The following is a 14,522-nucleotide window of genomic DNA, read 5'->3' on the forward strand; positions in this document are numbered from 1 at the left end:
GGTCTCATCATAGAATTTTTAAAATTTCTCATTGAAGGAAATTCCATAGTGATTTCTGTTTCACACTGTTCATTCACGCACAATGCGAAATATCTTGCACAGTTCACAATCAGCTGCAAAGTCCTCATAACCTTGAAAGTATTTACTGGGCAGAGTGAGAGATGGGCTTCACAGCGAGTGTGCTGGAGATACACGTTGTGCACTGGAAGCAGTATGACCTCTCTTTTCCCCTCTCTGTCAGTAAGGACACATTATTTGTGAACAAGGTTAGCAGTTTTATTCAGGGAGAAAAGGCCATTTATCGTAGCAGAGTTTTGGAATATTTGCTTTTGTAGATGACTGAGGAATTATTAGTTGCCTTGGCAACAGACAAATGCATTGAGACGATTCTGTTGCATCTGTCTGTGTCAGACATTCTCATGTCCTTGCAATACACAGACAGCTGAGCACTTTAATAAGATAGCAGCTTTTTCCTAATGGCCTTTTTATTCTTGTTGTTGCCATGTTTCCCTCTCTTACTTTAATATATGTGCATACATCATTGTTTTTCAAAGGACTCCATTGTTACTATATGACGGTGTATTCAATATCATAAGTAATATGCAACCTGACTGTTCAGTTGATACAATTGCTTTTTCTCAGTAAATTACCAGATTTTAGATTGTTTTGTAACACGATTCCAACTAGAAGTGTCTTTTTTGTTGTCCCTGTTTTCGTTGTTTACCACACTTAATTTGTCAAAATATGTTTAAGATTTCAGTTTGGCCACACAGAGAAAAATGTAGTAAATTTACTGAGTCAAGGGCATTTTGCAATGATTTTTTTAATTTAAATAAATATATGAAATTGTAGCTTCACAATTAAATTTCTGCCTGATGTTCCAAGTAACTATATGACTTCTGTGTGGAAAGGTTGCCGTGGAAACAGCACTTCAAAGCACCCTCTCTCTGGCACTTGTAAACAAATGCAGCAATGTGCGTTTTAGAAATCCAGCCATGTACGAACCTGTTTCACATTTTTTTCCCTCCACTGTCGGTGTCTGCCAGGATCTGAATAATAATAATAATGTGACTTGCAATTTTTGATATGCACTTTACATTACATTTATTTGCATTTACTTTACATTTATTTATTTAGCAGATGCTTTTCTCCAAAGTGACTACCAGTGAACTCTATGTAGTGTTACAGTAAAGCTAAACCTAGTGTTACACTAAGGTACTTGCAAGTATCTACCCTGCTACAGATCAAAGCAATGAAGCACACACCCTCATACTCTGAGGGCAAATTTAGTTACACATCCAACCTGAAACATGTCTTTCGGAAGAAAACCGCTCAGACATGAGGAGAACATTCAAACTCCACTCAGACTGAGCAGTGATTGAACCTAAGTCTAACTGTGCAGCCTAGGTGTTCCGAAGCACCTGTGCTATATGCTGTGACACCATACTACTGAATGTACTGAACATTTCAGTCATTTGAATTTTCACTTGATTGCACATTATTGTTGTGAGCAACAGGACGATCTATTAAATTAAAAGGCAAACTCAAGGGTACAAAAATTAGCATGTATAGAAAGAACAAAGTGTGCCTGCGCTTAGAACTGGAAAACAGAACTGGAAAATGTGACCTTCAGTCTTTTCTTAGTAAAAAATAATTATGTTCCAGTGTTAGATCCTGATATTCAAGTGTAGCATACTTTGTAAATTTCCATCTAAAATAGCCCTGAGAGATAATGCCTGTTAGAGGATGAATGGCAGCTCATCGCCGTGTGCCATTTGCTGGTGTGGTGGTATGTCACAGCTCATTCCAGAGGTCCCTCTGCATGTAGGTCAGGCAGACAGACAGTGTTAGGAATTCACATAACTCTTCTTTTCTTCTCCACAGAAAGGACGGCCCGGAATACTCTCCTTAACCTTTCAAAATAGAATTGAATTTTAAAAACAATGTTTCTGTGAAGGATGCTAATTGTATGCCTTTTCTTGGTTTTAGCCTGAAAGCGAGGTTTCCACCACAGCCGAAGACTACTCATCAGAGGTATGGTAATTATGTGCACATCATTTTAATGTGTCAGCAGTAGTGCTTCATGGATTTTACAGAACAACACAGAGCTCATATATTGTATGAAGCAAAGTGGAAAAACACCTGTTTAAGGGTGGAACTCAGATGAGGAACTTAAAACTGTTACATTCTTTTAAAGATCTGAATAGCATGTATTTATTCTTGCTCACAGTGGGGGTTGTTTTTTTTTTTTTTTGTAAATCAGTATTTTTGTTATTTAGCAGAAACTTTTATCCAACATGACTTAAAATATTTGAAACATTAATACAGGGTCAGTACCTTGCTCAGTGGTACCACAGCACTGGATGGCAATGGAACTGACAACCTTCAAAAGTCCATGTTCTTTACCCATTATGGTAACTGCTACCTCAGATTTGCAGGTTGTTCCCTTCTGTCCACTCTTTTTTCTGTTCTTGAAATTTTTCTTGGAACCCTACATTTTTTTTGTATTTGCATAACAAGGACTACCTTTGAATACCTCCCAAAGTGTCTTTTTATTTTGAAAAAAATTTAAGTTGTTATTGCAGCAACAGAAATACTGGGTAACAACACAGTAACATTGCAACTGTAACTGCAAGCACAAATCACAAGTGTCTTTTTAAAGCACTCTGTTTCTTACTTTTTCTACTCACTGCGTTTTTCTTTTTTTTAACGAAGAACACAGTAATGTTGTTGAACTTTAACGTTCAAAATGCTTTTCCTTCTGGAATGTTCCATCCATTCACAGAATGTTTGAGGCATGACTTGTTCAGAAGCAGCCTTAATAGTAACATGTCTGTAACAATCAGTGTTGTGAATTAACAGGTAAATGGGTGCCATGAGATGACAGAGATTACAAAGGAGCCCTCTAAGGATTTGATCTGGGTACAGTAAAACAACCAATAAAACTATTTGCTCAATAAAATGCTACTCTCGCCACTTGCTGTTATTTTTTGAGGCTGCTTGTACTCACGTTTTCATTGCTGACCTGTGCAGTGTACCTCATAAGCTGTATTTCCCTCTAATGCACTAACCGGTTTCTCTGAAACTTTCGCTTCTTGAATCTTGTAGCTTCTGGAATTTCAAATTTGAAGGCCAGGGATGGCAGGGCTGCATACTTTAACTATACTCACCATTGTCATAGTGGAGGTAGAGGCTGCCTGACATTTTAAAGGTGTAAATTATTCTAGAGGCAAAGCTATCAGGGGCCAAGGCAGGGAGGCAAGATTTGGGGGAAGAGGCAGCATAATGTGCCAAGGCTGCTGAGCCGCCACAGGTAACGCTTTTCAGAGAGGGAACTTTTGTTAGCGCCGCGCTCCTACATTGTGTGGGGGCTTGCTAATTACAGCAGTTTCTTTTCAGGAGGAGGACCTACAGCTCCCTGGATCCCATTCAGAGCACGAAGCGCAGCACTCTCAAACACGACTGCAGATTATGGAGGATGAGTTGGCTGCAAAGAGGCAGGATGTGGAGGAACTGAGCCGGCAGCTGGAAGAAATAAGGGCTGGATTTGGGACTGAAGGACTTCAACAGGTAGCCTTGTGACCTCAGCTTCTCGTTGCACTAATGGATTCACAATCAGTCGATGTCAATCCCCTTTGCCTGAGCATAATTTTGTAGAGTTTTGCTGTATGTTCTTCTACAAGATGGCTGTCTTGTGTAACCGATAATACGCTGTTGTTAAAAATGAAGAACTTTTTGTTCTTTGTTGCTACATCAACAAAAGTATGTTTGGTGTTTTCATCCATCTGAGATAATGATGATTATTTCTTTAAGATTTTGGTATTTTCTTGCTTTTAGTAAATCCACTCTAACAAAATAATGGCATATTTGAGAATAACAACAAAAGCGTTGTCACAGAGAAGTGTTAAGAGTTCAGTTTTTAAAATTTTTACAAGCAAGGTCATTGATTGTATAGAGTCATAAACATCAAACAACACTCCAGACAGCTGTAAAAGTAAAATTCTAGTGTTTATAAGTTTTTTTTTTTTTTTAATCTTCAAAATACTGCTGACTTTCTAGTCCTTCAGTAAGAATTCATTTAGTGGTGAATTCTGGCCAATAACTAACATTTAAGCATCCGATTGTCTTAAACAATGCTCTCTTGAAGTGTCAAGCACAGTCTTTTGTGTCTGTATAGTGTAGATGATGGATGTAGATGTGGGGCATACAGCCGCCACCTTCAGAAAAAATAATTTATCTGTTTTTAGATTCAGAACACATGCTCATACTTTTAATGTGAAAGATCTATTCCACTTGAACCACAGTTTTTCAGACCCAGGTGCAGTTTAAGGAAATGTTATTGCTTCTCCTAAAGCTCCAGGACTTCGAAACTGCAATAAAGCAGCGTGATGGGATCATCACTCAGCTTACCACCAACCTGCAGCAGGCGCGCAAGGAGAAGGATGAGATCATGAGAGAGTTCCTGGAAATGACTGAGCAAAGTCAGAAACTGCAGATTCAGTTTCAACAGGTACTTTGGAATATTTAGTATTACTACGGTTAATGTATGATTCCTTCTGTATTGATAGTCATCTTGATAGGTGTTACATTTTCTTCCCTTTTAGAAGACCTTCTGCTGTGCTTTTTAGAATTTTTTTTTTTGTGAAGCAGAATGCATATGGTTTAGAATGTTGAGAGAAAATAGCTATAGTAATCAAAGTAACAAAATTACTTTTTGTCGCTTTTTTCTTTGTAATCTCAGCCTAACATGTTACCTTTTCCAGCTACAAGCCGGTGAAACTCTGAGAAACACAAGTCACAGCAGCACAGCAGCAGACCTCCTTCATGCCAAGCAGCAGATCCACGAAAGAGATGTCCAGATGAAAGGTTACCAAGAACAATGCAAGGACCAGCTACTGCAGATCAGCAAACTTCAGAATCAACTCAGAGAAATTGAAATGGTGAGTTTACAGGACCTCGAAAAATGAGTAGAGTTCAGAATGGGAGAAGTGGGTATATTCACTTTGTGTGTAACAAGTTTTACCTTTTTTTTTTTTTTTTTTTTTTTTTTTAAAAGCTGGGAAAAACACAAGAAGAATCATATGCGCTAAAACTGAAGGAAAAGGACTTGTTGGTTGCAGAACAAGAGAGGAAGATTGCAGAGGAGGAAAGTTTAATTATGCCATTAAAAGAGAAGCTTTTGAATTCAGAGAAATTGTTAAAGGAGTTGAATGGTCAAATTGCCTTGAAAAATCAGGAACTGGAGAGCTGTAGAAGCGAGCTGTCCATTTCAAAACAGAAAGAAAGGATGTCATCTGGTGAAATACAGCAGCTAATGGCCACAGTGGAAGACTTACAGAAACGCTGTCATAAAGGAAGTCAGTCTGAAAGTGATTTCGTGCAACGGATGGAGCTGGACATACAGAAAAAGATGGATCAACTTCGAGCCGAACTAGATGAGATGTATGGGCAGCAAATAGTTCAAATGAAGCAGGAACTTCGTATACAGCACTTGAAGGAAATGGAAACACTAAATGAATCTCATAGATTGGAATTGGAGAAACTCAGAAGTCAGCCAGTGAGGGATTTGGATCAAGCAAACATACTAAATATGAAAATAACCGAGCTGCAGCAAAAGCTAAACGAGGCTGAAATTTGGAAAAAGAAGGCAGATCAGGAGTTACAGAAAGCATCAGTAGAAAAAGTTAATCTGCAAAGTCAGATTGAAGATCTGGTACAAGACCTCCGTTCTGCAAGGGACAAAGTTGAAAAAGCATCACAGAGCGTATCTTATCAAGAGCAAAAACTGAATGAGACTGGTAAACTGCACGATACCATCAGTGACCTACAGGCACAATTGGCTGCTGCAGAGGAAAATACCAAAGAGCTGGAGGCCAAACATGAGTCTGAAGTGACCAATTATAAGATCAAACTTGAAATGCTTGAACGTGAGAAAGATGCAGTGTTGGACAGGATGGCAGAGTCACTGGAGTCAGAACTGGAGAAATTGCGAACACAGCTTATTTTCAGTCATGAGGAAGAGCTCACTAAGCAGAGAGAGGACTTGCAGAGGGAGAATCTGCTCAATGTTGAGAACCTCAAGGATGACATGGCCTTAAAACACAAAAAAGAGCTTGAAACCTTGCGGCAGAGTCTAGAAGTCCAGTTTCAGGTGGTTAACAATGAAAAGGAGAGTATAGCTACTGAAAGAGACACACTGGTACATGAACTCACTTTGCTTAAGAATGATTTTAATCTCTCACTGGGAAACACAAAATCAGATGAGTTGTCTGTGCAACTTAAGGAGCTTGAGCTAGAGATTGAGGAGTTAAGAAAGGAAGGGAAAGAGAAAGGCACACTGGAAAAAGAAAACCAAGAGCTACTCAGACTGAATAAAAATCTTGAGAAAGAGACCAAGGAGAAAGAGGATTGCTGGCATAAGAAAAGGATGGAGTTGGAATCTGAAAATAATGTTCTTAAAGAAACCAACATGGCCATGAGAAAAGAAATGGAGTCCCTCAACATGCTTGAGGAAAGTTATCGGAAAATTGAGTCCCTCACTATTGAGAATGAACATCTGAAGAAGCAACTAATTACTGTAACACAAGAAATTGAAAGGCAGAGGAACACTTTTTCTTTTGCAGAGAAAAACTTTGAAGTTAACTACCAGGAGCTTAAGGATGAGTACACGTGTCTTGTTAATGTAAAGGCAGAACTGGAGGAAAAGGTACTCAAGGTAACGATGGACTATGAGGCAAAAGTGAACAACCTTCAGATGCAGATTTGCAATCTGCAAGAAGGCAAGCAAAGTTCCAGGGGGCCATATGAAGTTGAGAGGAGAACTGACAGAACGGAAGAAGATTTCATTGACGGGGTAGAACTAATAGAAAAGGACAAAACTGAGCTCATGGAAAAACTTGAAATTGTGCAACGGGAGAAGAATGGGCTTCTGTTGAGATTATCTGAAGTTTCTGAGCGATTGACTTTGAAAGAGAATCAGGTGGAACTGCTGGAGGGTGAGCTCAGGGTGGTAAGAGAGAATAACCAGCAAATTGCGGCGAGGAACGAGCGTCTGATAAGGGAGCGAGGGAAGCCCGTTGAAGCAGTGAGTCAGCAGCAAGAGTGCGTTGAGTCGTCTGCAGCCCCGGCTGCCTGCACTGCTCCGGGAGGTGTTAGACACTCCGCTGGCGGTCATTACGACTCGATTGCTTTAGCAGAGGAGAAGGAAGCAGCAACACTTCAGTCTTCCCTGCAGAGCGCCATGGAAGCGCGCAGCAGCGTTCGGCAGCAGCAACACAGCACTGCGATCAGTGAGGCGCTGCAGACACCGACCGAGCCTCCCAGGGGGACACCTGTTGAGGAGACCCCTGTCGTTTCTGCTTGGCCATCAGACAGGGAGCAGCTGACGCAGCAGCTGCAGACAGCTGGAGAAAAGCAACTGGTGGAACAAGGAGCACACCGCCATTCCCTTCATATGGAGCTGGAGGAGAAAGAGAAGGCTCTGATCGCTGCAGAGCAGGAGATACTGGCTTTGAAGGAGAGGTTGAAGATGCTGCATGTGCCACAGTCTGAAGATGCGAGGTCTGCTGTGAAGCACAGTGAGGAAATTGCCACCATAAATCAGGTAGTCAGTTGGTTTTTTTTTTTTTTTTTTTACATCTGTAATGCTCCGAAACACTACCATTCAGTTTCTGATGCTGTTTTATTTTATTACTATGCCTTCTTTCAGAGGTCCATAATATTTTAATTGTGTCATCATGTTAATTTAACAGTTTGGCATAAAATTTATAAATATGAGTAGGATGGATTGTACACTTATTTTGAATGTTCAATGGCTTAATTTCATATAAGAATATGAGAGAATCACTGTCAAGTGTGAACTAATATCAATGAATTTGAAAAGAATGAGAAAGCGAAGAGTGGATGGTCCATAACACCTACACATATGTCACAAAACAGTCTCACTGCTAGCTGCTACAGACCTCTTTCTTCCTGACATTTGATAGCTTTCCATCTGTTGATTACCCAGAGTATGTAGATGACAAAAATCTCCATGTACAACCCCATTGGTCTTGCACATCATTATGGATAAAGGGCCACTGATGGCACTTAGCATGACAAAGAGACTGAAGGAGAGCCACACTTGAGAAAATACATATGCAGAGGGATAATTTCTCTTTTTGTTTTTGTCTTTTTGCACAGAATGTAATGATGTTACATTGAAGAAATGTTTTAAAAAAGAGATTAAGAGCTATAAACAAAGAGCCATTTGATTTCAGATTTAATTTTGTCTTGAATTTATATTTTCTTCCTGTGTTTCTGTACTTTATGGAGGGCTCTTGGAGACTCCTCCAAAAGAAGCACAATATTACCTGTAAAACTAGGTGTAAAACAGGTGTTTTCCTGAAGTAATGTTAATATGGATACTCATGTTTGCACAATGTTTAGCATACAAAGATTTGATGTAGCAGCATGTAAAAATAGATACCCTTTGGCTCACTTAACAAGGCCTTGGCTCAGTATATTGACATTTATGCCTGTCACATGGGCCATTTTTACTGGTACATCAATGCATTGGAGGAATTGTCAGCAGCTTCAATCTGTTTTATTACATTTATTCATTTAGCTGACGCTTTTCTCAAAAGTAACTTACAATATTAAGCAACTTACAATTATTTACTCACTTATACAGCTGAGTAATTTACTGAAGCAATTTAGGGTAAATACCTTGCTCAGGGGTACTAAAACTGGAAGTGGGATTTGAACTTGCAATCTTTGGGTACAAAGGTAGGAGCTCTAACCACTATGGTACCAGCTGCCTAGATCCAGACCTATAAGTAATTACTAGATAAACTAGATCCAGACCTATAAGTAATTACTTATATAGTTTTCAAATGCAAATAAAAGGGTGCTGTGCAAAAAAGTCCCAAAAATGATAACATTTTATTGCTCTTAATGTCTGTATTTTAGTTGACATTTAGGTGCAGCTTTGTGGGTCTGTGAACATGCAATTTTTCTCCCTATAAGGAATAATTGTATTCAGACCGCTTTATAGCATTCCCCCATCAATGGGGTGATTTCACAGAACAGACTATGCCTGTTAAGCACCGGGGGGCTGCAACCAGCAAGATGTTCAAAGAATTTCTGTGTGTGGAGGAGAGAGTAAATAGGTTCCGTCTTTATGGGAAGGGAGGTTGATGCTATGACCCAGTCAGATGCTATGCCTGATTTATTGTTGAGTGTCATGATTGGCTAGCTGTGCTTTAAGTAGCAATTAATGGCATAATTATATGAAATGGGTCAATTATGCATTCTTTTCGAGATCCCAGGTGCTTTCAGTTACTCTAAAGATTTGTGGAACTGGGTACATTGTGACTGTGTATTACACAGGGCTGCGTCTTAATGGATTATTATGAATAATTGTAGTTGATTTCTTTAAAAAATATTTCTTTTGCTGAATGGCTGAAATGGTATTAACCATTTGCCATTATTCTATCATATTTGGAACTTAAGGATATTTATACAACACTGGCCTTAATAGGCATTAATAGGATTATGGCCTTGATTTTTGTCGTGCTTTAAGTTGTACTTGGAAATTTTTCTCATTTTGGTTTTACTATTGGTTAATTATATCATTACCTTTTTTAATTTGGCCTGAATGTACAGTAAAACATGAAAAGGTTTTACTGCTCAGAAGTTTGTGTATTTGTGTTTCAAGCCGAGAGACTTTCCTTTTATCCGTGCTGAAGCGTCTATACGCTTCTGAGACACAGGTGTGTGTTGCCCCCCCTTCTTCCTGCAGGATGAGTTCAGGTTGCAGATGGAGGCCCAGCACATAAGCCTCTCGCAGATCTTTGCTGCGCAGCTTGAGCTACAGAGAGAGAGCCTGCAGGCCGAGAAAGAAGCCGCCTTGCGCAGCCTGGAGCGGGACCTTAGCACTGCTCATTCCCAGGAACTGCAACAGCTGCAGGAACAGCACCAGCGGGAACTGCAGGACTTGAAAGAGCGCAGCTTAGGTGAGGGGCCACATCACAAAGCGCTCCACTATTTTTGATCCATCATTAATGGCAATACCTATTTTCACGTTCTTTGCTGCTTTTTTTTATGTACACACTGAAGAGTAGATGTTTTTCGTTCCTATGTGTTACATTGCTGTCAGCATTTCCTTATTTTTGTTGTGTTTCTATAGGTTTATTGTACAATTTGTGAAATGTGATTTATATACAAAATACCTTTGTTTACAATAGTGCTACATTCAACCTAAAATTAAAGACAGTATGATGAGCACTTTTACTCCACTGTAACATTGTGACGGTCATGGATTCATATTTAGGTACTAATCTTTTGGGCTTTCCCAGATCTGCGTAGAACATTTCACCTGGTTTAAATAAAACCAGTGACCTCAACCTAAACCTGTTCACATTGCATGTTTTGATCAGGAATTACAAATAAATAATGAAATACTCACATTTCTGACTTTAATAATAATTATTATTATTAACAAGCATTGTGAAATAATGTTCCACATGCATATCAATATGCTACAGGTTGCTAATGACAACAGAAAGGGGTTGCTTTAGGCCTTGTTAGGTCATAGCGTGGACATTTTTTTCTTTAGATTAATCATTTGTTTCTGCAGACTAAAATGCTCTATTTTGGAATGTTCTTCTGTGTTGGCTGATCTGTTCTTTTTGACCTTTCTAGATAGTGAAAATGTGCCCAGGTCCTTGACATACCAAAACTTGATTCATATGATATCTGGAGAATGCAATCAGCTTTTTCAGGTATTGCATAAATACTTAATGTTACTCCTAAAACAAGAAGTGCATACTACAAGATTAAAGAATAGTGCTTGACTCAGATCAGGGGTCAGGCAGTTCTTCTATACAACTGCTTTGTGTACCTTTTAACATTTATTTATTTCGTGTTTGATACCAACACTGTTGTTCGATCCAAGTAGAGTTTTCCTTATACCTAGCCTTGTCTGGCAGATGCTAAAAGGTAATTAAACTTCAGATTGAATACTTGCGATGCATGCCAGGAACATTTCTTTCAAAGTTTTTTTTTTTTTTTTAAAATTCTTTTAATAAATTTCTTGCAGTCATTTGCAAGAGTTCTTGGGCAGGAGTCTTGGGAGCAGCTGTCTTATAAACAGGTTGAAAAGCCAACAAGTTCTGAGGTCTGTCATGATGTCACTGAAATAGAGGACAAGAGTTCTGGTTCATTGCGTCATGCTGCGAATAGTACGTTTTTTTTTTTTTTTTTAAATTATTTTCCATAGGTTTCAAGTCATTCAAGCTATTAGTACTAAGTTCATTTGTAAAAATTAACAAAAAAAATCTCTTTTTTTCCCCTCTATTAGAGCTTTACACAGAGCTTCAACTTTTAAAGGATCAGATTGTTCACGAATATAGCCGCCTTTTAGAACTTCAGTCAGCCCTGAAGAGTGATGGAAACAAAGTAAGGAAAACCTTTAAATGCAGTTTATGCTGTTATTCTGAATGGTTTTTAGCATCTAAGACTTCATTACATGATGTGCTGATTACATCCAAAAACATGATGAATGTGAGTGCCGCATTTGTGGTAGTGTGAATGGACTTTGTGAAGTTAAATACTGTTCAGTTTTATGGTTAGGGACAGCAGTTTACTTACCTTTTGTGTCCCTGAGTTGAGTTGTTGCCCTTAAATCATTTACTCACAGTTTATAGTAGACAAGGTCATACCAGGAATCTTTGACAGAGGCCAAATGCTCTTTAAAGGGGAATTTTACTGCAGTTTTATATCAAGAATTAGACCTTTATTGCTGCCAAGTTAATTCTGGATGGTGACTGAAAAGACCCCCCCCAACTGTTTTGAAGCCATGTCAGGGCAGGGACTAGCACTGGTGCCTCACAGCTGCTGTGTTTTCAGAATAGGGTTCAAATCTGCTCAGTATACGTAGAGTTTGCATGTTCAACTTGTGATCCATGGGTTTCCTCCTTCCATCCAAAGACAAGCTTCTCAAGTGAATTTGTGACTTTCAAATGGTTATAGTGTGTGAGTATGCAAATGAATGAGTGTGTATGATTGATCTGTGATAGGTTGGAGTCCCATCCATTGTGTAACTAGCCTCATGGACTATGACTTTGGGATAGGCTACGGTACCAAAAATACTGTATTTTTGATTTATAGTGAGGTGGTAGCCATTTTGATACAGGTGATTAACCACTTGTTGCATTTGTAGATTAAGGTGCTGCAGATGGCTTTTGATGAGCTGAAGCACAGCAGTGAGGAGGAAGTTGCCAGGCTACGTCTGCAGATTGACAGCTTCTTGGTCCAGTCACAGAGCTGCAATGGTGATTCTGTGTTTCACTATCTCATTTAGTATCCTTACTGTTCTCTGGGAATTTGTCATACTCCCCCATTTCTTAAATATTCAGAGATAGATTCATGCTATGTACGCTTATCTTTTTAAAATGTACTGTATATTGCAACATCTTAAGTGTTTCCCATTTTTTGATACACCATTTTCATTATAACAAAAAGTTGTCCTATGTCTTTTTTCATATTTCTTTGAAATCTGACATGAATATGAGTAGAACTGAGGTTAGCTCTGTTGCTCTATCCTGGTGGAACAACAGACCCAGAGATCCATCCAAAGGCACAGTCAGTGCACCTGGAGGAGGTGGCAAAACTCAGAGCAGAACTCCATGGACGACAAGCACAGCTGGAGCTACAGCACGGCCAGGAAATTGAGCGCTTGCGGGCCTACTACCAACAGCAGGCCAAGGAGACAGAGGAGCGGTACACCACTGAGCTGGTCCTCCTCCAGCAGAGGCTCCAGGAGCTGACGGGTTCAGAAGCACATGGACGGTAGGGCATGGAGCGAAGTCTCACATAACAGATTCTTCTGAAGCTTAGAACTCTATTCATTAAACCCAGGACAGGCCACTGGAGTTTCCTTCAAGGCATATCAGTCATTCACAAAATGGGAGGAAAAGCATCTTGTGTAGCCGTGTTGGCTGTGAAAACTAAAACAAGGGTGGCAGTGTTTTAGAATACAATAGCTGATAAAGGAAACATGGAATTGGTGTCAAGGTTTCTGTTGCTGGTTGGCGGAGAACGCAGCCTACAGGCAGCGATGTGAGAGGTGCTAGCAGGGTCTCCGTCATTCAGCACAGTGGAAAGAGCCATTGCAGCTTTGTTACTCATTGGATTCCAACCACAACACTTGCCATTGGTGGCAGTAAGAATCTGAAGCATTTTTCATACAGATGTTTTCTAAAGTCTGTGCAGAATGTAGATCATGCAGCACATTTGTTTATGAATCACTTCACCGTTCCATATGTCTTAAGGCAAACTTATTTTGTTTAAAAATCAAAACTGTGCTTTATAAAATGTAAAGTAGTATTCATGCAGTGAGAGATTGTAGTAATTCTGTATATAACTCCTCTATACTAAATATTTTACAAAATCAAATGTACTCATCATAGTGAATGTTGAATGCAATTAAAAGGCATTCATCTTAACTCTTATAGAAGGTGGAACATTCCTTTTGTAATTCAAATATTATGAAGAAATAACAAATTTTTGTGATGGGTAAAGTCATTTATTACATTCTTTGTTGTTAAGAGAAAGGGCAGAAACCTGACAAGCCGGAAATAATTAGGTAGTCAGAGTCTCAAGTGTGACCTTAATTCGCTTCGTGAAAGCACACCCCTCACATGAATCTGTCTTCTCACAGAAATGGCCTCAAGTAATGTTTAAAAAAAAAAAAAAAAAAGAAAACCCACCCTTTTTCTTAAAAACGCACTCTGTATATAACAATACAATTCCTGAATTCTTAATGGCAGACTGAAAGCTGTAACGCCATCTGCTGTTTAAAAAAATCACCAGTGAATCCTCGGGAACGAGGGTGAATGATTGCTCAAATGTTATCACATTCAGTGATTGTAAAGGAAATTGGGTATTTTCATGCTGAAGTATCAACTTGCTGACAAAAAAAAGATTGTAGTATGGTTATGTAAAGATATTTCCTCGGGGGAATTTATTTGGACTGTAAACATGGACTGTGTATAAAGTTTTTATATAATGTGCAGATGGAGTTTTCATGCTATAAGACAAAGCAACAGGCCTTTTGTTATAGCATTTATATTGTTTATAACCGGGTTCTTATTTGTATCTTAGCATTCCAGGAGAAACATACCAGTCAGGTGGAGAGAAGGAGGATAGTGAAGATATTAAGGTTTGTTTTTGTATTTTCTTTCAACAGAGCATTTATGCCATGGTTCCTCCCAGTACTGAGTTTTTTTATAAAAAAAAAAAGCCACTTTGGACATTGTCCTGTTTCTGTGGTTGAAATTGAGCTCTTATTTAAATCAACTGACTCCACACACAGCCTCGCTGAGGCAGAATACTGCCTGTGGCAAGACCTGCCCCAGATCTGCGCTGGTATACCAATTTCATGGGAGCAACGAGGCGAGAGTTACGTAATGTCCACATGCATGTTGGGTCCAGCCTGGCCCAGAGACCTTTCCTCTTCATGTGAGGGATTTGGGCTTTTT

At 39.2% G+C, this 14,522-nt stretch overlaps 1 protein-coding gene across 6 annotated transcripts in view; it reads left to right on the forward strand.

Moving 5' to 3' along the window:
- The window catches only part of akap9 (A kinase (PRKA) anchor protein 9), a 49,234-nt gene that overhangs the window by 5,912 nt on the left and 28,800 nt on the right, over positions 1-14,522 (forward strand). For 5 of the 6 annotated variants that reach the window (XM_018750274.2, XM_018750272.2, XM_018750270.2 and 2 more), the window contains exons 3-15: positions 1,990-2,034; positions 2,863-2,922; positions 3,400-3,570; positions 4,355-4,510; positions 4,764-4,940; positions 5,057-7,603; positions 9,782-9,995; positions 10,684-10,763; positions 11,081-11,222; positions 11,342-11,439; positions 12,203-12,314; positions 12,600-12,831; positions 14,146-14,203. In XM_018750274.2, the coding sequence (XP_018605790.2) occupies positions 1,990-2,034; positions 2,863-2,922; positions 3,400-3,570; positions 4,355-4,510; positions 4,764-4,940; positions 5,057-7,603; positions 9,782-9,995; positions 10,684-10,763; positions 11,081-11,222; positions 11,342-11,439; positions 12,203-12,314; positions 12,600-12,831; positions 14,146-14,203 (4,092 nt within the window). The remainder of the gene's footprint in view (positions 1-1,989; positions 2,035-2,862; positions 2,923-3,399; positions 3,571-4,354; positions 4,511-4,763; positions 4,941-5,056; positions 7,604-9,781; positions 9,996-10,683; positions 10,764-11,080; positions 11,223-11,341; positions 11,440-12,202; positions 12,315-12,599; positions 12,832-14,145; positions 14,204-14,522) is intronic. The other variant, XM_018750273.2, reaches the window with a different exon arrangement.

This window comes from Scleropages formosus, chromosome 23, assembly GCF_900964775.1.
Source record: "Scleropages formosus chromosome 23, fSclFor1.1, whole genome shotgun sequence".
NCBI lineage: Eukaryota > Metazoa > Chordata > Actinopteri > Osteoglossiformes > Osteoglossidae > Scleropages > Scleropages formosus.